At 45.7% G+C, this 25,125-nt stretch overlaps 1 protein-coding gene across 3 annotated transcripts in view; it reads right to left on the reverse strand.

Annotated features, from left to right (window-relative positions):
- The window catches only part of LOC141089152 (protein lin-54 homolog), a 41,098-nt gene extending 16,913 nt beyond the window's left edge, over nt 1-24,185 (reverse strand). The window contains exons 1-4 of one of the 3 annotated variants that reach the window (XM_073575470.1): nt 23,636-24,184; nt 22,842-23,491; nt 11,485-11,611; nt 10,961-11,118 (exon numbers count right to left, since the gene is read on the reverse strand). In XM_073575470.1, coding sequence (XP_073431571.1) covers nt 10,973-11,118; nt 11,485-11,611; nt 22,842-23,129 — 561 coding nt within the window. In that variant the 5' untranslated portion in view covers nt 23,130-23,491; nt 23,636-24,184 and the 3' untranslated portion in view covers nt 10,961-10,972. Of the gene's footprint in view, nt 1-10,960; nt 11,119-11,484; nt 11,612-22,841; nt 23,492-23,635 lie in introns of all 3 variants that reach the window. The other 2 variants (XM_073575471.1, XM_073575472.1) reach the window with 2 other exon arrangements.
- Nucleotides 24,186-25,125: the final 940 nt, after the last annotated feature.

Genomic DNA, 25,125 nt, shown 5'->3' on the forward strand with positions numbered 1-25,125 from the left:
TTCAGACCAACAGGACCTGAAGAACGTGACTGCTGGGGGCGTGGCCTAAACCTCAGAGAGCTAGGAGCTGCAGGAAAACTCCTAGCAGGGTAACTACGGGACAAAGTTACCAAGGGGCATAGACAGGGACGTAAACAGATGAAGCCGGGGTCAAAGCACGAGATAGCACGACAAAACCAGAGGATTAGACAAAACGGAAAGTCAGGACGTAGCCAATGAGTCATACACTGAGATAGCTGCAAAGTACAAGAGGGGCGAGCAAAGAATAGTCCGGTCACAGGCAATGAGTCATACACAGAGAGGATAGCGCAGTACAGAATCGACAAACTCACAACGGGGGACAGAACCGGGTCAGAACCATATAAGCAAGCTAGAAGACAACGAACAGGCACACAGGGGTCAACACACTCAGCCAAAGGCAAAAGTATAACTGATGGGGATTGGAGTTTCCCAGGGCTATAAGCTCTCCCTGAACCAAAGAGAGGCCACAATAGTTAACCCCAGGTGTGCAGGTCAAAGCCTGCACTGGGCTCCAGACATTAACCTCTGACGTGCAGGTCAAAACCTGCACTGGGATCATGACAGAGACTTTGAGTTTCACCTCTTTTCTTTAATATGTAACTCTTGCGGATTTATAATTTTATACTTTGTCTTTTGTCATTGTAATCTTCCTTTCATAGCTTTTTCGAGCCATCTATAACATATATGAGAACTATTAATGTTAATCAAGATGGCAAGGAGTCATCTTTTGATAACACTTATATTGAGTCACTGTATTGCTTTATATTATATATGATTGTTATAGATCTATTAATGCATTGATGATCAAATTGGTTGCATTGACACTACAAGCATATCAAAGTTGTGTTCCGACATATTCACAGGATGGCTCTTGGTGTGCCACACTGTTCCACGCCCCTGACATGCTCCCGCCATCTACATGGGGTCTGCGCATGTCTAAGAACCTTGGCAATGCATCCTGGGTCCCCGGTCATGTGCAGTCCACCTTGATGGCCAGTGCGGTTCCACTGGAACGCATAGCATGGTGCACATGCGCCAATTAAAGGGGATATCATTGGCCGATTCCCGCCTTGTGATCACAGCTCCTGAAAGATAAAAATGAGCATGGAAGGTCTTTTAACATCCCCCCGAAGAAGCTCCAAATGCAACGCGAAACGCACGTTGGGGCTGTTTTAATCTATCCTGAAGACTATCCTCTGGCTCTATATGGGTAAGGGTGCAATATTAGTGGTTTGACTACTGGAGAATTATAACTTAGGGCTGATCCTGATCATACGGTCTATATAACCACAGTGATGCTTTTAGTTACTTTATTACTCATCCACAGTATACACTCCAATCCCCACATGACACTTAGAAATAGGTGTCTGGTTCTCGTCCTTTTTTAATTATATGAGTCCATTTAATTATTGTTCAATAAAGCGTTTAACTCTTGCCAAAAAAACTCGGATTGCTCTATATTATTTGGAGTGGAATTAAAAACCCATCCCCTTTTGCCATAATATGGTCAGTGAGTTTTCTGTTACTGTGTACAATGCGAGTCTATTGCTATTTACTGAAAGGTTTCGCAGAGGAAATTGCAGAACCACTAGCCAGAATCTTTGAAAAATCCTGGAGAAAAGTATAATTCACAGAAGATTGGAGAAGGGCAAATGTTGACCCCATCTTCAAAAAAGGAAAGTAGATGGAGCCCAGAAATTACAGGCCAATGAGCTTTACTTCTCTACCAGGAAAGATCTTTGAACAAATTATTAAACAACATGTATGCAAGTACTTGGATAAGAATAGAGTAATTTACCAGTGCCAGCATGGGTTTGTAGCAAACAAGTCATGCCAGATTAATTAATTTCCTTCTATAATGGAATCACCAACTGGGTGGATCAGGGAAATGCAGTAAGTATATCTCAATTTCAGCAAAGTATCTCATACTATCCTTATTGATAAAATGACCAAGTATGGGATTGACAAGGCTACGGTTAGGTGGATTCATAACTGGCTCAGTGATCTTACTCCAAGACTGGTAATAAACGGCTGTACATCAAATTGAAAGAGTGTTTCAAGTGGAGTACCACGAAGCTCTGCCCTGGCCCCAGTGTTGTTCAACGTTTTTATAATTGATCTAGATAAATGAACTGAAGGTAAACTGATCAAATTTGCAAACAATGCAAAGCTAGGAGCGATAGCTAACACTATAGAATACAGAGAAAGGATTCAGGAGGATCTAGATAAGCTTGAATAATAGGCAGCAACCAAGGTAATGGTATTTACAGGGAGAAATGCAAGATTCTACATCTGGGCAAGAAGAACGAAAATTACATCAACAGAATGCTAGGAATAGAACTAAGCAACAGCACACAAAGACTTGGGTATACTAACAGATCACAGACTGCACGAGTCAATAGTGTGATGCAGCAGCAAAAAAGGCAAACAGTTCTAGGATGTATTAAGAGAAGCATGGACATTAGATCACATGAAGTAATTATCCTCTACTACTTGGTCAGGCCTCATCTGGAATACTGTGTACAGTTCTGGGCACCACGTTTAAAAAAAGACATTGAAAAACTGGAGCAAGTTCAGAGAAGAGATAACAGGATGGTGAGCAGACTGCAAAGTATGTCCTACAAGGAACGGTAAAGGATCTGGGAATGATTAGCTTGCAAAAGAGAAGGATAGGAGACTTAATAGCTGTCTACAAACATCTGAAGGGATGTCACAGTGTAGATGGATTATCATTCTCATTTGAACATGGAAACATGAGAAGTAATGGAGAGGCTGGACAGACATCTGTCCGAGATGGGGTAGTGCATCCTGCATTGAGCAGGGGGTTAGGGTTAGACATGATGACCCTGGAGGTCCTTTCCAATTCTAACACACACACACACACACACACACACACACACACACACACACATATTTATTACACATACATACATACACACAGTGCCTTGCAAAAGTATTTGGGCCCCCTGGAACTTTTCAACCTTTTCCCACATATCACGCTTAAAACATAAAGTTACCAGATGTAAACGTTTGGTGAAGAATCAACAACAAGCGGGACACAATTGTGAAGTTGAACGAAATTTATCGGTTATTTTAAATTTTTGTGGAAATTCAAAAACTGAAAAGTGGGGCGTGCAATATTATTCGTCCCCTTTACTTTCAGTGCAGCAAACTCACTCCAGAAGTTCATTGTGGATCTCTGAATGATCCAATGTTGTCCTAAATGACTAATGATGATAAATATAATCAAGTATTCGTATAAATGCACCTGCTCTGTGATCGTCTCAGGGTTCTGTTTGATGCACAGAAAATCATGAAGACCAAGGAACACAACAGGCAGGTCTGTGATACTGTTGTGGAGAAGTTTAAAGCCGGATTTGGATACAAAATGATTTCCAAAACTTTAAACATCCCAAGGAGCACTGTGCAAGCGATCATATTGAAATGGAAGGAGTATCATACCACTGCAAATCTACCAAGACCCGGCCGTCCCTCTAAACTTTCATCTCAAACAAGGAGAAGACTGATCAGAGATGCAGCCAAGAGGCCCATGATCACTCTGGATGAACTGCAGAGAACTACAGTTGAGGTGGGACAGTCTGTCCATAGGAACACAATCAGTCGTACACTGCACAAATCTGACCTTTATGGAAGAGTTGCAAGAAGAAAGCCATTTCTCAAAGATATCCATATAAAGTGTTGTTTAAAGTTTGCAACAAGCCACCTGGGAGACACACCAAACATGTGGAAGAAGGTGCTCTAGTCAGATGAAACCAAAATCGAACTTTTTGGCAACAATGCCAAACAATATGTTTGGCGTAAAGGCAACACAGCTCATCACCCTAAACACACCATCCTCACTGTCAAACATGGTGGTGGCAGCAGCATCATGGTTTGGGCCTGTTATTCTTCAGCAGGGACAGGGAAGATGGTTAAAATTGATGGGAAGATGGATGGAGCCAAATACAGGACCATTCTTGAAGAAAACCTGTTGGAGTCTGCAAAAGACCTGACACTGGGACTGAGATTTGTCTTCCAACAAGACAATGATCCCAAACATAAAGCAAAATCTACAATGGAATGGTTCACAAATAAACGTATCCAGGTGTTAGAATGGCCAAGTCAAAGTCCAGACCTGAATCCAATCGAGAATCTGTGGAAAGAGCTTAAAACTGCTGTTCACAAACGATCTCCATTAAACCTCACTGAGCTCGAGCTGTTTGCCAAGGAAGAATGTGCAAGAATTTCAGTCTCTCGATGTATAAAACTGATAGAGACATACCCCAAGCGACTTGCAGCTGTAATCGCAGCAAAAGGTGGCGCAACAAAGTATTACGTTAAAGGGGCCGAATAATATTGCACGCCCCACTTTTCAGTTTTTAATTTCCACAAAAATTTTAAATAACCAATAAATTTCATACAACTTCACAATTGTGTTCCACTTGTTGATGATTCCTCACCAAAAATTTACTTTTGGTATCATTATGTTTGAAGCATGATATGTGGGAAAAGGTTGAAAAGTTCCAGGGGCCGAATACTTTTGCAAGGCACTGTACACGGTGTTCCAAATTATTATGCAAAAAATATTTCCTCATATTTTCTCTAAATTATCTATATGAATTGCAGTCATTGTTATTTTCCAGTCATCTAATATTCTAGTATAATTGCAATGTTTTTGAACAAACTGCATATGAAAACAGTATATTTTTAAAAGAAACACTCAAAATGCATGTTCCAAATTATTATGCACAGCAGAGTTTTCAACCTTTTTATTTTTACTTTGAACAAAAAAAAAAATGGTCAATTGTGAAATTATAAGCATTATCAGCTTATTACAAAATGAAATCAAACAGTTTTCAAGTCAAAACTTTATTCTAGGTGATGTTACATTTGCACATAGGACCCCTTGTTGGAAAGAAGCTTCTGAACTCTCTGGTCCATTGAATTTGTCAGTTTTTGGATGGTTTGTGCTTCAATTGTTTTGCATGTGGACAGAATACCCTCCCAGAGCTGTTGCTTAGATGTGAACTGCCTCCTGCCATCATAGACACTCCTTTTGATGATGCTCCAGAGGTTCTCAATGGGGTTGAGGTCAGGGGAAGATGGTGGCCACACCATAAGTTTGTCCTATTTTATGCCCATAGCAGCCAGAGATGCAGATGTGTTATTTGCAGCATGAGACGGTGCATTACCATGCATGAAAATGATCGTGCTGCGGAAAGCAGGGTTCTTCCTCTTGAACCATGGCAGGAAGTCCTGTTTTATAAACTCCACATAGCTGATGGAGTTCATCTTTACCCCTTCAGGGATCCTAAAGGAGCCGACAATCTCTCTCCCCATGATTCCAGCCCAAAACATTACTCCACCTCCTCCTTGTTGGCGCCTTAACCGTGTTTTCATGGGGTGTCCATCAACCAACCATCCTCCACTCCATCCATCTGGACCATCGAGCGTTGCACGGCACTCATCGGAGAACAGAACAGTTTGGAAGTCAGTCTTCATGTATCGTTTGGCCCACTGGAGCCGTTTCTGCTTGTGTGCAGTGGATAGAGGTGGTCGACAGGATGGCTTACGCACAGCTGCAAACCTCTGAAGGACCCTGCATCTTGTTGATCGGGGGACGTTGGAGGCACCAGCATCTTCAAAAACTTGTCTGCTGCTATGACAAGGCATTTTTGCAGCTGCTCTTTTAACCTGACGCAATTGCCTGTTGGAAAGAGTCCTCAATTCTTCCTTATCAGCATGCACACGTGTTGGGAATCAGCTACATACTTCTTGATTGTGCGATGATCACGATGAAGTGTCTTGGCAATGTTGATTGTAGTCATGCCTTGACCTAAATACTGCACAATTTGTTGCTTCTCAGCAGCCGACACATCCTTTTTCTTTCCCATTTTGGCAAAAAATGTAGGCTGCTTAATAATGTGGAACAGCCTTCTTAAGTAGTCTTGCCTTTATTTGGACACACCTGCCAAACTAATTTGCACAGGTATCTGCAATTGCTTTCAGTGATATAAAGAGCCCTGACACACATCACCATCAATGAGTTTAAATGACAAACAAAAAAATTCTAACCTTATCACTCCTAAACTCTTTTGGAATAATAATTTGGAACACAGTTTATATTACACACACATGATATATTACACACACATATACATAATATATTACACACGCACATATAAATAATATATATATTATTTTTTTAGTTTTTTTTTTCTTTTCAGTTCAGGTGACAATGCGTTCTATAGGAAAAATAAAAACTATTTTTATCCAAAGCCTCACCCCTTATAATTGTTACACATAATGATCTGTAATATCCTTTAAAAAGTAGTTTCTTTTGGTTGTGTTTAAAAGGTGGCTCAATGTCAGCCCTTGAACACTTAATAGCAGTTAAATAGGATTTGGGTATTTTTAATATAGAGCAGTAATAATGGCCTGACAGCTCCTTGAAACTCTCTCCAGTTTACTTATTTGGAAAGAATATTTAATATTATTAATATCTAATATATAATTGCCAATCGGCTCTGTCACAGCTTCTGTCGATTGTGTTGCTGTCCCACAATCCACCGGGGCCGGAAGCTGTGACAAAAACGGCACCGCCATATTGGAACACCCATGTTATGGGTATTCTGATATGGCGGCCGGGATTCAATGAGCGGTTCAGGATTCAAATCCCCCGCCACGCTGGCTGAGCCAATGAGCTTTGCCACGCGGGATTTGAATCCCGCGCTGCACCGCTTATTGGCTCAGCTGGCGGAGCTGGGGGATTACATACTTAAAAGACTGGGAGCGTTGCCGCGGCGCTTCTCTTCTCACCGGAGACGGGCAGGAATACGGTGTCGGAATCACGCATGCGCATATAGCGCTATCCGGCGCCATTTTACTGAAGAAACATTTGCAGTGTGCCTTCAGCAATATGGCGCTGGACAGCGCGGTATGGGCATGAGCATACTCCGGTGCCACACTCCTCCCCCCCTCCGGCAGAACGTGACAGGGCTGGAGCACAGGGAAGAAAGGCGAGTATAAATGTTTTGTTTTTTTTTGTATGTGTGCAGGTTAATAGGGGTGAGAGGACCATACATATCAAGACAGGGGGGTGAGAGGTAGCATGCATACCAGGATAGAGGATGAGGGGACCATGCATATCAAGATTGGGGGGGTGAGGCGACCATGCATACCAGGATAGGGGGGTGAGAGGACCATGCATACCAGGAAAAGGGGGTGAGAGGACCATGCATACCAGGATAGGGGAGTGAGAGGAACATGCATACCAGGATAGGGGGGGTGAGAGGACCATGCATACCAGGATAGGGGGGTGAGAGGACCATGCATACCAGGATGGGGGGGGTGAGAGGACCATGCATACCAGGATAGGGGGGGGGTGAGAGGACCATGCATACCAGGATAGGGGGGGGGTGAGAGGACCATGCATACCAGGATAGGGGGGGTGAGGGGACGATGCATACCAGGATAGGGGGGTGAGGGGACGATGCATACCAGGATAGGGGGGGTGAGGGGACGATGCATACCAGGATAGGGGGGGTGAGGGGACGATGCATACCAGGATAAGGGGGTGAGGGGACCATGCATACCACGATAGGGGGGTGAGGGGACGATGCATACCACGATGGGGGGGGGGCGGTGAGGGGATGATGCATACCAGGATAGGGGGGTGAGAGGACCATGCATACCAGGATAGGGGGGTGAGAGGACCATGCATAACATCGGGCCTATTTCTAGTCAGTTTATATTTCCTGTTTCAAAGTAGACTTGCCAGATTACAGACAATATTCAGGATTACCGTATGTTTGGACTATAAGACGCACTTTTTTCTTCCAAAAATGTGGAGGAAAATGGGGGGTGCGTCATATAGTCCAGATGTACCGGCTCTGGCTGTGGTGGGGAGGTGGTGGGGCAGCATTGGCGGAGCAGTGGGTCACAGTGGCAGGAGTCGGCAGCTGCGGCTAACTCCTGTGCATAACTCCTGGTATGATTGGCCCCATCAGAAAATGTTTATTTAAAAAAAAAAAAAACCTTTACACTTACCTTCCCGGAGCTCCCTCACAGCATCGTGTTCCAATCCCAGCAGCTGCTTTATGCTTGTAAGCAGCGCATGGCAGGGACGTCACGCGTTGCTTGCAAGCCGAGGGGCAGCTGCCGGAATACTCAGTGCTCTGCACGCCAGGACTGTGTGCGCAGAGAGCAGTGAGTATTCATTGCTCTTTAATAGCGAGCAGTGTCAGCCGGAGCCTTTTTGCAGCTGCCGGTGGTCACGTGTGTAGCTACTAAAGGGACTGAATGTTCACCGCATTCCACGCCCATGGGCATGGAATGCTGTGAATATTAATTTCTCTTAAGTAGCGGCACTGGTACAAAGGATGGTGTGCGCGTCTTGCGCTGGAAACTGTAGAAAGAACTACTGAGTTTGCCGTGTAGGAACCACATACGCAAACTAATTATTGCAAGCGTGTTTGATAAGTTGTGGCCAGCATCAGCAGGTACAAATATAAAGATGTTTGAGAGATTTTTGGCTGCTTGGAATCAACTGGATAAAACCTTGTTTTCGGCTGGACATATTTTCAACTGAGCTAGATCCACTTAAGGAGTGTCTAGTTCAATTCTGCATAGACCAGCTTGCACAATGCCATCCAAGAGATGATTACAAGGAATTGTTAGCACTGGCACTCCTGTTACTTGGTTCGCTGGCGAACCCAGATGTACTCATCAATGCTTCGGGTACATAACATTGGGCCCGATGCATGGCCAAAGTGATATACGCTCTGAAGCTCTTCATGTTTCATCACCAATTTCATTTAATGCATGGATAAAATCAGTATGACTGCGCCATTCTGCCCATACCTTTAATTTAACATGGACATTCCTACTGACAGGTTCCCTTCAAATTACCCCTCGTTTTCTTCCCTTTTCCCTCAGCTCTGACCGCGGCTATCAGACATAGAGGTCAGCTTTGCAATATAGCGGGCAACTCCTGCCCATGATGTTAATTTACGTCCCAATTATATTTTTAGAATTTTAACACACTTCATAAAAATAAAAAAAAAATTACAAACATAACAACCTGTACTACAAAAAGGCTGGACCAGTAGCGTAGCTACCAGGGGGGCAGTCGCCCCGGGCCCCGCGCTCTGAGGGGCCCACCCGGACCTACGCTACGTAACTGTATGGGCGTGCACAGCGCGCCGATACAATTGCATTCTGCAGTAGAGCAGGGAGAATCGATCTCCCTGCTCTGCCGCCCGGCCGCTATAGGCCCCGAGCAGACGGTGGGGGGCCTGATGCCAGCAGTGGGCCCCCCGCCTGTCATTGCAGGGTCAGCTGTATCGGCATCTAGCCCATACAGCTGACCGCAGTGCTGAGAGAGGGAGCGAGCGCTCCTTGTCCCATCATCCCCCTCTCCCTGACAGCGGGCGCGATGACGTCACTGCCCGGCGCCCGCTGTTAGGAGATGAGCGGGAGAGCAGGGAGCAGCACAGGAGCTGGGAGAAGAGAGGTGAGTATTAGATTTTTTTTATTTTTGTAACGGGGTGAATTATAATAGGCTGCCTATAGGGGTACAGAGGCTGCCTATGGTGGTACAGAGGCTGACTATGGGGGTACATTATAATACAGAGGCTGCCTATGGGGGTACAGATAGGCTGCCTATGGGGGTATATTATAATACAGAGGCTGCCTATGGGGGTACAGAGGCTGCCTATGGGGGTACATTATAATACAGAGGCTGCCTATGGGGGAACAGAGGCTGCCTATGGGGGTGCATTATACTATAGACTCTGCCTATGGGGAGTGCATTATACTATAGACTCTGCCTATGGGGAGTGCATTATACTATAGACTCTGCCTATGGGGAGTGCATTATACTATAGACTCTGCCTATGGGGAGTGCATTATACTATAGACTCTGCCTATGGGGAGTGCATTATACTATAGACTCTGCCTATGGGGAGTGCATTATACTATAGACTCTGCCTATGGGGGTGCATTATAATATATTGAGGACTATCTGCTGTATTTTATTATATCAGGCGTCCCCAACCTGTAGCTTGGGAGCCACATGTGGCTCGCGGTCCCATGAATTGTGGCTCGGGGCTGTCTGCCAGCTTGATGCATTAGGTCCAGGTCTAGCAAACAGGTATGAAGAGAACATCTCAAAATAGTGATTTACGTGAGTAGCCCTGCACAGAAGAGCAGATCTGGATGCACATATACTGTCTTGGGGTTTAGAGATGTTTTAGGTATGCTACACTGAAGGATGATACTACCTGTTAGAGGAGGTGCTCAAAGCTGGATGTGACAGTGTGTTGGGAGTCCTTGATGGGAGAATACTGAATGGGGGTATTGTGGGAACCCCTGGATCTCAGTGTACTGCTTTGGAGTGATTTCTGTGGAAAAGCATTGGTTATGATTATACCTGTAATGGGGGCTTTGGTTGACACTACTTTGAAGGAGATGAGAGCTGGATGTGGCTCGCTCCCCTCTCTCAGTGCTGAATGTGGCTCGCGACCCTCTGTCTAAGCTGAATATGGCTCTCAAGGTCAGAAAGGTTGGAAACCACTGTGCTATATGGATGCTACCTAGGGGGCCATCATACAGTGTGGGGATTATAGTGACGGGGCCGTCATACAGTGAGGGGGCATTATACTGTGTATAAGAGAGCATCATACTGTGTATAGGGGGGCTGTACAGGGGGGAGAGTTGGGACATTACTAAATGTAAAGTGTGCACTTATTAAAGGGGAACTTGGGTTACTATGCCTGTCAAAGGGGCACATACAGGGCACTATTACTTTCTATGGGACAAAATGTGGGCACTGTTTTCTAGGGCACTTGCACCCGGCATCACTATATTCTAGAGGTTTGCTTTAAAATTTAGAGGTCACACAGAACCACACAGTAGGTGCAGTAACAGGGATACATACGGCAGCAGTGGCTCAGTATTGGGGTATCAGCAGGATGAGGGGTTTGTGCAGGTTGAGAATAGTCCAATTGGTGACAGTGCTGAAAATCTGAGAAGTGAAATGTGTCTTTCTTGTATTCTCTGTAGCCGAGTCCTGGCTGGAGGAGTCGTCATGTTGGCCTGGGCAAGATGGAAAAGGCGTGAAAAGTGAACAATTCCATCAGAAAGAACGTCAGCAGTAAGACATTATCTGTAACTCTGCTGTAATCTATTATATGTTCTGTAGGACTGGTATTATTTACCTCTGACCATATGGCGGTAATATCAATATTGGTATTTTTATATATATATATATATATATATATATATATATATATATATATATATATATATATATATATATATATATATATATATATATATATATATATATTATTTTTGGCAACAGCGCAGTCATCTGTTGAGGTTCTCTGGTTAGGGGCCCACTCAGAAGTTTCGCCCCTCCTGAACCAAAACCCTAGCTAGGCCTCTGGGCTGGACACTTACCAGTACATACTGAAGTTGATTGAGTGGTCTGCGAAGAACCAATGGGTTTATTGTTTGATGGCTTTGCAATGATGAGCTTGGTGATAACAGCGCCAGATGAGGTTGATAGAGGAACTTTATTACCAATCTAGCAACAGAAAATACACAAGGTGAAATACCAATGTTTCAGATATTAACACAATGAAATACTAGCGCTGTGCATTTTTATCATTTCTTATTCACAGCTATTTTCCAAGTTTAAAATGTATTTTCTATAGATATTGCCTGCCGAACAAAAAAAACCCATTCCCATTAGACTAATGTTGGGTGAACACGCTGACAGGTTTGACCAACAGTGTATCTTGTATAGGGGCCCTGACAGATGATGCCAGGTACATAAGGATCTACCAAGTCCAATTTAGGCCTGCCATCCCATTTGTTCTAGCATGGTGCCAGTACTGGAGGAGAATATAGCCTCACACGTTCAGTATTTGGTCAGCATTTTACCTTGGTGTTTATAAGCCAAAACCCAGAGTGGGTGATAATACAGAAGTGGTGATGGGTTTCTGTTATACTTTTATTCTCATTGTTCCACTCCCAATTTTGGTTTACAAATAGTGAATGTGTTAACATGGCCTGACACTCACCTCCAGTGCCAGCGCCATTCCATCGGCAAGTTAGCAGCAATTCCACAACTCATCAAGCATGATTTGCTACAGATCTTGCCACTACATATTTTGTGCCCGAGAAATCCTCAGTGGGTAAACCCCAAAGAAGAACTGTATTTTTCCTCACATCACACAGATACAGCACATGAATGTTGCAAACACCGGCAATAAGCTCACATCTATTTAGTGAATGAAGTTTAAGTTAAAGAAGCCCTCCTCCCATCAAAATGTTTATCCTCTTAATAAATTGCAATCTTCATATTATATAGTTCTGTGTACTTACAATTGCTCATTTCACCTTTCTACACAGCTCATTTTTCTCTTTTCCTTTAGGTCTATGAAATCACGTGATTAAAAACTGACAAGCTGAATCTTTCTAAGCTCTATGTAGATAATCTATTTTCCCTGCATGAGTCATAATAAGTCGCTGCAAAACTCCCTGGCGGGAAGAGGAGCAGAGGAGCTGGGTCAGGACTTCATGAGATGAATGATTTCCGCAGGATCAAGACACTTCCTGTTTCTACGTAGGAAAGAAAAGAGGAGAATTTGCAAGGTAGAAAGGCAAAATGAGCAATTGTAAGTACACACTGCCATATAACATGATGATTGCAATGTACTAAGTGGACAAAAACTTTCATGGGAGGAGGGCTTCTTTAACCCCTTACCGACATCGGATGGTATAGTACGTCCAATGTCATTATCCCCCCCCCACACACTTTGATGTGGGCTCCGGCGGTGAGCCCACCTCAAAGCTGGAACGTCAGCTGTTTTGAACAGCTGAAATGTGCCCACAATAACCGAGGGAGGAATCGCGATGCGCCCGTGGCAGCATGGTGGCTCAGTGGTTAGCGCTGTAGCCTTGCAGCGCTGGAGTCCTGGGTTCGAATCCCACCAAGGACAACATCTGCAAGGAGTTTGTATGTTCTCCCCGTGTTTGCGTGGGTTTCCTCCGGGCACTCCGATTTCCTCCCACATTCCAAAGACATACGGATAGGGAATTTAGATTGTGAGCCTTCAGGGACAGCGATGCTAATGTGTGCAAAACTGTAAAGCGCTGCGGAATTTGTTAGCGCTATATAAAAAAAATAAAGAAGATTAACTAGTTAAATGCCTATGTCAAAGTGACAGCGGCATTTAGAATCATAGAATCGTAGAGTTGGAAGGGACCTCCTGGGCCATCTGGTCCAGTCCCCTGCTCAAAGCAGGATTCGCTAAATCATCCCAGTCAGATGTCTGTCCAGCCTCTGTTTGAAGACTTCCATTGAAGGAGAACTCAGCACTTCTAGTGGCAGCCTGTTCCACTCATTGATCACACTGTCAAAAAGTTTTTTCTAATATCTAATCTGTGTCTCCTCCCATTCAGTTTCATCCCATTGCTTCTAGTTTTTCCTTGTGCAAATGAGAATAAAGTTGATCCTTCTACAATGTGACAGCCCCTTAGATATTTGTAGACAGCTATTAAGTCTCCTCTCAGTCTTCTCTTTTTCAAACTAAACATTCCCAAATCCTGCAACCTTTCCTCATAAGACAGGGTTTGCAGACCGGTCACCATTCTGGTTGCTCTTTTCTGAACTTGCTCCAGTTTGTTGATGTCTTTTTTAACCCCTTCCTGACATCCGACGTACTATCCCGTCCACGGTACCCGGGCCCGTATGACCGTGGACGGGATAGTACGTCGGGCCCTTTAATGCGATACCGCGACTAAAGTCGCGGTGATCGCATTAAAATTCCGACGCCATCTCACCTTAGAAAAGATGTCGTCGGCATCCCGGGCTGCGATCCCGCCCCCCCGGCATCCAGAGCGCTGTGATTGGCTGTTCAATTCTGAACAGCCAATCGCAGCGTTTCTCATTGTTTCAGCCAATCAGCTTGGCTGAAACAATGATGTCCTAGGCTGGGATCGAGTACCGATGTACTCGAACCTAGAGCCGGTGCCTGGCAACGCCAGGCACCGGCAAAAAGCACCCGGATTGGCGCGATCGCCGATCGGATCGATCGCGCCAATCGCAGTGCACAGCGGCGCTATATCGCCGCTGTGCCCTGCCAGTACCGGCCAGGATCGGTGCTATATTAGCACCGATCGTGCTGGAGCCTGATGCAGGCCCAGCAGGAGTTGGCTGGCGCGATCGATTAGATCGGCGATCGCGCCAACCACAGGGCACAGCTGCGGTCACGTGACCGCTCTGTGCCCTGCTGGTGACCTGGGCATGACCTGCCCAGTAATCGGAGCTGTGAGCTCCGATTCTAGGCAGTTGCCATGGTCACCAGGCAGATCAGGGATTGGTGGGATCGATGTAATCATTCGATCCCACCAATGACAGGTCACAGCAGCGATGTGACCGCTCTGTGACCTGCCCCCTGACCTGTCTGCAGGGATCCTCACTCTAGCTGAGGATTCCTGCAGAGAGGTCGGACGCAGCAAGAGCTCCTGTGCTGGGTATTGTGGTGCCACAGCTTGTAGCATCACAATCCCTGCAGAAGAAAGAAGAAGAAAGAAAACTACAATTGTAAGTGTTAATTGATCCCTGATCCCCTGCCCAATCTATCTTCACCCCCCCAATCTATCTTCATCCCCCCATCCCCCTCCACCCCCCCTCTACCCCACTTTTGCGCCACCTCCGTGCGCAGCCGGCGAGCGTTGATCGGTGACGCAGTTCACCGATCAACACTTGAGCTCGCTTTTTTTTTTCCTTAGCCCCCTTTGCGCCACTTCCGTACACACATCCCGCAGCCGCAAAAGTTGGATAAGTGACACACGTCACTTATCCAAGCTTGTGCCTGCCGCTTTTCATTTTTTTCACCCCCCTTTGTGCCACCTAACTACAACCCTAACTGTTGATCCCTGCCCAATCTCTCTTCATCCACCCCAATCCCCCCATCCCCCTATTTTTACCCCCCTCCACCCCACTTTTGCGCCACCTCCGTGCGCAGCCGCCGAGTGTTGATTGGTGACGCAGTTCACCGATCAACACTTGAGCTCGCTTTTTTTTCCTTAGCCCCTCCGTACACACATCCCGCAGCTGCGAAACCTGGATAAGTGACACAGTTCACTTATCAGAGTTTGCCGTTTTCCTTTTTTTTTCTTTTCCACCCCCCCCTTGCGCCACCCCGTGCGCACATCCAGCAGCCTAGTTTTGATAAGTGACACTTATCAGCTAGGGCCTGCTGTTTTAGACTTTTTTCCACAGCTTTTTCTTAACAGAAAGTTTACACCAATCACTCCCCCCCCCTCACGTACACATACAGTTTTCAATAAAGTGTACACCCAAGCACCATATTTACACAAAAATGTCATCAAATTCATCCCAACAGCGCTATTCAGTGGAGGAGGCATATGCTTTACTTGCCTCCGAAACTGATAGCGATTTGGATGACGATCCGACTTTTCTTTATTTTTCGGATTCTTCATCCTCTTCTTCTTCCTCTTCCCCCTCCTCATCTTCTTCCTCGGGTCCTGCAGAACCGCCACGCAGACGCTCCAGGACAGAAGATGAGGCAGCGCCCACCATGCCCGCAGCTGACCCAGTGCTCCCCGTATGGACCTCGCCCCCCGAAAATTACGAGCCACTGATTCCTGATTTTGTGGCAGAATCAGGAATCAAGTTTGACACCACCGGCCTCACAGAAATTGACTTTTTCAAAGTCTTTTTCTCTGAGGATTTTGTTAACCTCATGGTGGAGCAAACTAATTTGTACGCTCGTCAATTTTTGGAGCAAAACCCGCATTCAACATTTTCAAACTGGTCTCCTGTAGACGCAGTTGAAATGACGCAGTTTTGGGGCCTGGTCCTCCATATGGGGATACTGAAGAAGCCGGAAATTCGGCAATATTGGAGTGTTGATATTTTATACAACACTCCAGTGTTCCGAATGGTCATGGCCCGGACGCGTTTTGAGGCCATCCACAAGTTTCTGCATTATACTGATATTGCAGAGTGTCCCGCACAAGATGACCCCAACTTTGACCGTCTGTTCAAAGTTCGGCCGGTCATCGAACACTTCAACATAAAGTTTGCTGAAGTGTACGTGCCCCAAAGGGACATCTGCGTGGATGAGTCCTTGGTTCACTTCAAGGGAAGGCTGCGATTCCGTCAATACCTGCCCAGTAAGAGGGCCAGGTACGGAATCAAACTCTATAAGTTGTGTGAGAGTACCTCAGGGTATACCCACAAGTTTAGAGTTTACGAAGGGAAGGACACCCGGATTGAACCCCCTGAGTGTCCTCCTTTCCTGGGAGTGAGTGGGAAAATTGTGTGGGATTTGGTGCACCCACTGCTGGATAAAGGTTATCACCTCTACACTGATAACTTTTATACCAGCATCCCACTCTACAAATCCCTCTCTGAGCGACGTACCGCAACCTGCGGTACTGTCCGCAAAAATCAGAGAGGCCTCCCGAAGACGCTACTTGGGCAGATGCTCCGAAAAGGTGAGCGCAGAGCCCAATGTAGCGACCACCTGCTGGTGGTCAAGTACAAGGACAAGAGAGATGTCCATCTCTTGACCACCATACACGGTGATGGCAGTACCCTCTGCACTGTACGGGGTACCTCTACACAGGTCCTCAAACCGACATGTGTAGTGGGGTACAACAAAAAAATGGGGGGAGTTGATCTCTCCGATCAACTCCTCCAACCGTACAATGCATTGAGGAAGGCCAAGGTGTGGTACAAAAAGCTGGCCGTGCACATCGTCCAAATGGCAATGCTCAACGCATTCCTGCTGTCACAATGTGCATGCCCCAGCGATACGTCGTACCTTCATTACCAGGAGGTAGTGGTTAAGGCCATGATGTTTGGCGCTCAGGAAGGAGCGGGCCCCAGGACTTCAGGAACTGAAGGTGCTCGTATTGTCCCAGGTCAGCATTTTCCGGGGGGTGGTCCCGCCAACCCCAAGAAAAGGTAAGCCGCAAAAAAGGTGTCGAGTGTGTTACAAAAAAGGAATACGCAGGGACACCATTTACCAGTGCGACACCTGCCCCGAAAAACCTGGCCTGTGCATGAAGGATTGCTTCAAATTGTACCACACCTCCATGCACTACTAATTTACATTAGATTAGTTGGGGGCACATCTAGATATGTTCATTGGGGGTCTAGTATCCAAAATGATGTCATATGTGGGTTTTTTTCCTGTTTAGGCACATCAGGGACTCTGCAAATGGAACATGACGCCAGCAGACCATCAAAGTCTGCATTCCAAAACAACACTACTTCCCTTTCGAGCCCCAACGTGTGCCTAAACAGTTTTTTCCCCACATGTGGGGTACCAGAGTACCCAGGACAAATTGGACAACGACTTTTGGGGTCCAATTTCTCCTGTTACTCTTGGGAAAATTAAAAATTGGGGACTAAATGATCATTTATGTGGGAACAAAACAGGATTTTATATTTTCACGCCTGGGCATTATAATCTTTAGTGAAACACTTGGTGGTTCAAAGTGCTCACCACACATCTAGATAAGTTCCTTAGGGGGTCTAGTTTCCAAAATGGGGTCACTTATGGGGGGTTTCTACTATTTAGGAACATCAAGGGCTCTGCAAATGGAACATGACGCCCGCAGACCATTCCATCAAAGTCTGCTTTCCAAAACGTCATTACTTCCCTTTCGAGCCCTGACGTGTGCCCAAACAGTAGTTTTCTCCCACATGTGGGGTATCAGGGTACTCAGGACAAATTGGACAACGACTTTTGGGGTCCAATTTCTCCTGTTACTCTTGGGAAAATTAAAAATTGGGGACTAAATGATCATTTATGTGGGAACAAAACAGGATTTTATATTTTCACGCCTGGGCATTATAATCTTTAGTGAAACACTTGGTGGTTCAAAGTGCTCACCACACATCTAGATAAGTTCCTTAGGGGGTCTAGTTTCCAAAATGGGGTCACTTGTGGGGGGTTTCCACTGTTTAGGCACATCAGACGCTCGTCAAATGTGACATGGCGTCCGATCTCAATTCCAGCCAATTTTAGGTTGAAAAAGTCAAACGGGGCTCCTTCCCTTCTGAGCCCTGCCATGTGCCTAAACAGTGGTTCCCCCCCACATATTGGGTATCAGCGTACTCAGGACAAATTTGGCAACAACCTTTGGAGTCCAATTTCTCCTGTTACCCTTGGGAAAACAAAATATTGGGGACTAAATGATCATGTTTGTGGAAAAAATATGATTTTTTATTTTCACGCCCGGGTGTTATAAACTTCTGTGAAGCCCTTGGGGGTTCAAAGTGGTCACCACACATCTAGATAAGTTCCTTAGGGGGTCTAGTTTCCAAAATGGGGTCACTTGTGGGGGATTTCCACTGTTTAGGCACATCAGACACTCGTCAAACGCGACATGGCGTCCGATCTCAATTCCAGCCAATTTTAGGTTGAAAAAGTCAAACGGGGCTCCTTCCCTTCTGAGCCCTGCCTTGTGCCCAAACAGTGGTTCCCCCCCATATATTGGGTATCAGCGTACTCAGGACAAATTTGACAACAACTTTTGGGGTCCAATTTCTCCTGTTACCCTTGGGAAAATAAAAAAATTGTTGCTAAAATATTATTTTTGTGACTAAAAAGTTAAATGTTCATTTTTTCCTTCCACGTTGCTTCTGCTCCTGTGAAGCACCTGAAGGGTTAATAATCTTCTTGAATGTAGTTTTGAGTAGCTTCAGGGGTGCAGTTTTTAGAATGGTGTCACTTTTGGGTATTTTCTGCCATATAGACCCCTCAAAGTGACTTCAAATGTGAGGTGGTCCCTAAAAAAAAATGATTTTGTAAGTTTTGTTGTAAAAATTAGAAATCGCTTGTCAAATTTTAACCCTTATAACTTCCTAACAAAAAAAAAATGTTGTTTCCCAAATTGTGCTGATGTAAAGTAGACATGTGGGAAATGTTATTTAGTAACTATTTTGTGTCACATATTTCTCTGTTTTAAGGGCATACAAATTCAAAGTTTGAAAATTGCAAAATTTTTGCCATATTTCTGTTTTTTCATAAATAAACGCAAGTTATAGCGAAAATTTTTTACCACTAAAGTGAAGTACAATATGTCACGAGAAAACAATGTCAGAATCGCCTAGATCCGTTGAAGCGTTCCAGAGTTATAACCTCATAAAGGGACAGTGGTCAGAATTGTAAAAATTGGCCTGGTCATGAACGTGCAAACCACCCTTGGGGGTGAAGGGGTTAAAATGTGGTGCCCAAAACTAGACAAAATATTCCAGATGAGGTCTGACCAAAACATTTAACAATCGCTTCCGGCCATGCGGCCGGAAATACGCTCACCGGTGACCCGCACATCTCGTGGTCGCGGGTCACCGGTGTGTTGGTATAACAACCATTCATGGTTGTTGATGCCGGATTGCTATGAGCGCCACCCTGTGGTCAGCGCTCATAGCAAGTCTGTAATTCTGCTAGAGGCGATCTGAGCACTGCCTCTATGTAGCAGAGCCGATGAGACTATGGCAGATTCTAGCCTCCCATGGAGGCTATTGAAGCATACAAAAAGTTAAAGAAAAAAAGCTTTAAAAATATTAAAAAAAAAAAAATGTAAAAAGTTCAAATCAGCCCCCTTTTGCCCCATTCAAAATAAAACAATAAAAAAGAAATCAAACATACACACATTTGGTATCGCCGCGTTCAGAATTGCCCGATCTAGCAATAAAAAAAAAGGATTAACCTGATTGCAAAACGGCGTAGAAGAAAACAATCAAAACGCCAGAATTACTTTTTTTGGTCCTAACGACATTGCATTAAAATGCAGTAACGGGCGATCAAAAGATCTGCACCAAAATGATATAAAAAAGTCAGTTCGGCACACAAAACATAAGCCGTCACCCAACCCGAGATCATAAAAAGAGAGACACTACGGGTATACGAAAATGGTGCTTTTTTTTTTTTTTTTTTTTTTCTATAGCAAAGTTTGGAATTTTTTTTCACAACTTAGATAAAAAAGAACCTAGACATGTTTGGTGTCTATGAACTCGTAATGACCTGGAGAATCATAATGGCAGGTCAGTTTTAGCATTTAGTGAACCTAGCAAAAAAGCCAAACAAAAAACAAGTGTGGGATTGCACTTTTTTGGCAATTTCACCGCACTTGGAATTTTTTTTCCCATTTTCTAGTGAATGACATGGTAAAGCCAATGATGTTGTTCAAAAGTACAACTCGTCCAGTAAAAAATAAATCGTCACATGGCCATTTTGATGGAAAAATAAAAAAGTTATGGCTCTGGGAAGAATGAAAAATGAAAACGAAAAAAGGAACAAAACAAGCATCTAAATACAAACAGGAGGGTAAAAGCTTGTTCACACATAGCATATCTTTTTCCTATCTTCTTTTGAGGGTGAACCAAAAGGAAAAAAAAAAAAAAAAAAACACGGCAAATTAATTCCCAATTTTAATTAGTTCCTTTCTTTTCTTTTTATAAAAAACGCAGTATATGGCTATGTGCACACGGTGCGGATTTTTCCGCGCAGAATGTACTAAATCTGCAGGTCAAATAACCTGCATTTTTCCTGCGGATTTAGTGCATATTTTGAGCGGATATAGGCTGGTTTCACATTAGCGTTGAAACAGCGCTGCGCACTGCGTCGGTAAACATGCTGCATTTCGGCGCGCACGGCGCACCGTCAAAAGTGCGCAGCACGCTACTTTCACACTGGCAGCGCATGATCTGCGCATCCTATGCTAAAGATAGGGTGCGCCGATCGCATGCGTGCAAATGCGAAATTAGGCGGTGATCCCGGATGGGGCGGGCAGGGAGCCGGATCGGGGCGGGGCTTACCGACGCAGTGCGCAGCGTTGTTTTAACGCTAATGTGAAACCAGCCTTACTGCAGTTTTTCACCGGTGGATTTCTAGAATGGAGCAGGTGGAAAACTGCAGCAAAACCGCACAAAAGTAGTGACATGCTGCTTCTTTTAATTCCGCGTGGAAAAATCCGCAGCATGTACACAGCGGATTTTGTTTTCCATAGCCAATAATGGTACTGTACATCACCTGCAGTTCTGCGGCGGATCTGCAGCAGAATCCGCACCATGTGCACAGGGCCTATGAATGCTTTCTGCATTCTTTGCTTTTTTTTGTTTTGACCAATGAGATCAATAAAGCTGAGCATCAACAGAAAAAAACCCAATAACAACAAACAAATACGCATGTTCTATTCTCATCTGTCTGTCTCTCAGCTGGTAAGCTAAAGCCTCATTCACACATCTGTGTGTCACATCCAGAGTACAGACCATGGTGTGTGACTGGACGAGGGTCTCGTAACCTGAACTTCACAGCTTTGTATACGTCTACGAGGCCATCAAGTTCAAGTTGGAAGACCTGCAGCCGGTCTGTGAATTTTTCCACTGCGGAATCGCCGCGAAAACACAAAAAAACCTGCATCCCCTGCAATCCTCTGGGATTCCGCATTGCTGTGCTAATGCTGCGGATTTTTCCGCTGCGGAATCGCAAAGCGGAAAAATTTGCAGCATGCCCATTCTTTTTGCGGAATCGCGGCGATTCCACACCCATAGGAATGCATTGATCAGCTTACTTTCCGCATGTGGCTATGCTCACCATGCACAAAGTAAGTGGATCATGTGCGTATGGTACCCAGGGTCTGGAGGACAGGAGACTGTCCTCCAGGCCCTGGGTACCATAATCCTGTAAAAAATAGAATAAAAATAAAAAATAGTGATATACTCACCCTCCGATGGCCCCCGAAGTCCTTCCTGCCTCTCACCACACTCCCGGCATCTTCGGGTCCCAGTAATGCTTTGCGTGAATGACCGCTAATGACGTCGTGCTCTAGCGAGCATGACGTCATCTCAGGTCCTTCCCACAAAGCATTACTGGGACCGGAAGATGCCGGGAGCCCGCAGGGCAGATCGGGGGCCGTCGGAAGGTGAGAATAAGAATATTTTTTATTATTTTAACAGCCTACCTATCACATTTCCAAATGATGCTAATCGCTTGGAAAGCGCAAGCATTCCGCAAGCGAAAACCGCTTGTTTTCCGCGGGAAAAACGCATGCGAATTCGAATGCGTTTTACCCGCGGCGGGAGTGTGGAAATGTTGCGGAAATTTCCGCAGCATTTCTGCAATGTGGGTACATAGCCTGAGAGTGTAAAAAAAAAGGGATAGACATTTTTATTATCAGGTGCCTATTGCACACAACAAAGCCATAATATTACAGCTGCAGGTCCAGCACACAACTGGTCTTAGGCCGGGGTCACACTTGCAAGAAACTTATACAAGCCTTGCGTCTCAATACCCGGCACTCGGGACCAGAGTGTGCGGCTGCATGTATTTCTACGGTCTGAGTGTCGGCGGCAGTGCCGGGTATTGATGCAAGAGACTCAAGCGAGTGTCTCGCAAGTGACCCCGGCCTTACTGGGAATATGATAGCCACTCTGCAGATTGTCTACTGGCTGCGATCAAGGACTGAGCGGCCCGAGACGTTGGCCATCTAGTACATGACACAAAGTGCATTTCTCCTCACAACAATGGAGTTCTGGGGTCTTTCCATCCCCCCTGGAGGGCAGATCATCTCTACTCAACATTACATGGTGGCCAGAGGGTTTCCCCGTTACGGCTCAGAGTGGGGTCTCCGCTCTGATGGTCATACACAGCATATCGCAGTGGGTGGGACCGGGGGGCGACTTCATGGCACAAACCCACTCAGATAACTGCAGAGGAAAACCAAGCCCAGGAATGAGTTGCTGCCATCCTGCCACCCGTTACCTGCATGTTCTGGCCCTGCAGTGAAGTCTTGGCAGTGGTATTAATGAGCTGGGCGGACGTCACTGTGGACACCCGGCCTTGCCCCCCGATGGTGACCAGCTTGATCTGCTGCGGGGCTCCTTTTGAGTCGGCGCGCAGGTTTTGGGCAGCTTTTTGGGCGCCTGACATCGAGTGCTGCGGTATGATGACGATGGGGTTGCTTCCTTTCCCCAGAGTTGTCACGTACACCTTCTCTTGTTTTATCACCCGACTGCCGGACACCAGCTCCGACGCCTTATTAAGGATCATCTGCCCGGGCAGAGGGGTGCGCAGCCACTCTGCAGGACAGTCTTCATGGCCGTGGCTGAAGGGCTAGGACTTGGCTTGGGCACACTCACTACCGCTGCCAGGTGGCTGCCATGATTGCCCGGGTCGGCAGCGGCTTCCATCACTGACGCACTAATGCATTCTCGGCTGCTGCTCACTTCCACTATTTCTTCCAGGTCGGTTTCCATGGGTACCTCTTCCACCAAGGGGGAGGAGACTGTAACGGCCTCTGTACTGTCTTCATCCGCTACGGACATGCCGGGTTCCATGATCTTGTCCGGTAGGGCGCTGTTCACATCCGCAGATATCACACTCATCCTTCCTATAGTATAGTGACAAAGATCCTGAAAAGAGAAGGACAGAGATCCTTACAGCCAAGGGGGGTGGCCTGCAGCAGCAGGAGAGGAGCTCAGCACAGGACTGCCATAGGTGACGTTATATGTGGACGACAAGTCACCAGATTTGAAACTGTGCGCTCCCAGCATTACCTCCAGGAAGTGAGCAAGTTGTCGGCCAGCGCCTGCGTCCCGGGGATGGCGGCCTTACATCCGTCACCCGCCTTCTGCACCGTCACGGTGACACCGCCATAGCCGCCGGGTGCTAGATCGGAAAGGGCGCTCTTTTCCAGCAGGTGCCTAACAATAGACACCTCTCCGGGACTCAGCAAGCAACACTGCGCATGCGTCAGCCTACTGCGCGTCATCAGTAATTGCAAAGCGACACGATCGGGAGCCTGCGCATTCCTGTGCGGAATGAAAGAAGAACGTAAGGCGGGCGGGAAAGGGATGACTCAAAAGTATGAGGGAAGCTGCACACCGTCACAACAAATGTGCCTGTGAGGCAGTGAACGTGCAGCTTTCTGTATGGCGGGAACGGAGGGTTTTATTCGACTTTGTAGACTACCCATTCCCCTGCCGTCATCCATGATGTTACCTCATCTATTTGTGGTTGTGGGAAAATACACATATTCAGGAATCTTAAAGGGATTCTCCACCTTTGGAGACACTATGCTTATATGTAGGGCTGCAAATCACTTTTGCACTCAAATTTCTTAAACAAGCCTGCCCACAAAGTGTTTCTAACTACACATGTAGTGTATGTGTCATATATTCACTAGTGATGAGGGAACGTGTTGGGATAAGGTGTTATCTGAGCATGCTCGGGTGCTAACCGAGTAACTTCGGCATGCTGGAATAATATGTTCTGAATCCCGGCAGATGCATGTCTCACAGCTGTCAGCAGCAACACATGTAGGGATTTCCTGTCAGCCAACCCCTGCATGTAGAACAGCCGTGAGAAATGCAGCCACGAAGACTCGGACATATTATTCGAGCACGCTGAAGTCACTTGGTTAGCACCGGAGCATGCTCAGATAACACCTTACCCGAGCGTGCTTGCTCATCTCTAATACCTGTCGCTATTTTCTCTGGAATCCAGCGCCATTCTGTGATGTCACCGCTCTTCAGACTCTGCGGATCATTCTATGACCCTGATTCATCATTTGTGGGGTCACTTTCCTTTCTTTGTCTTGTGATATTAGTTGCCGTTTTTGGTGCCAAATTCATCAAAAAGGTGCACTTGATTCCTGAATTTTACGGCAAAAGGAGGGCACTACTAAATAACAGGGATAAACCTGAGGCATGTAACAACAAAGACCATAAATCAAAGAAGAGAAAAGAGACATGCCATATACACAGGGATCACCTAAAATGCACAAATACTGTATTTGGTACTGCAAAAAACTAGGAAAAAAAAAACATTTTTAAAGTCATGAAATCACATGAATGTGACCCGCAGTAGTGCCACAGCCCTCAGTCAAGTGACATAACATGTAAATGAATACACAATTCAAAATACAAAGTTATTTAGCCCTATATGGTCAGCACACCAAAAAATAGTACTTAGGTTGGATATCATACCGACTAAAAATATGTATGAAATATCATAGACAGGACAATTCCCACTAAAGGTATGCAAC

The sequence above is a fragment of the Dendrobates tinctorius genome, unplaced genomic scaffold (genome assembly GCF_039654945.1).
Source record: "Dendrobates tinctorius isolate UK_male_01 unplaced genomic scaffold, ASM3965494v1 ptg000044l, whole genome shotgun sequence".
Classification (NCBI taxonomy): domain Eukaryota; kingdom Metazoa; phylum Chordata; class Amphibia; order Anura; family Dendrobatidae; genus Dendrobates; species Dendrobates tinctorius.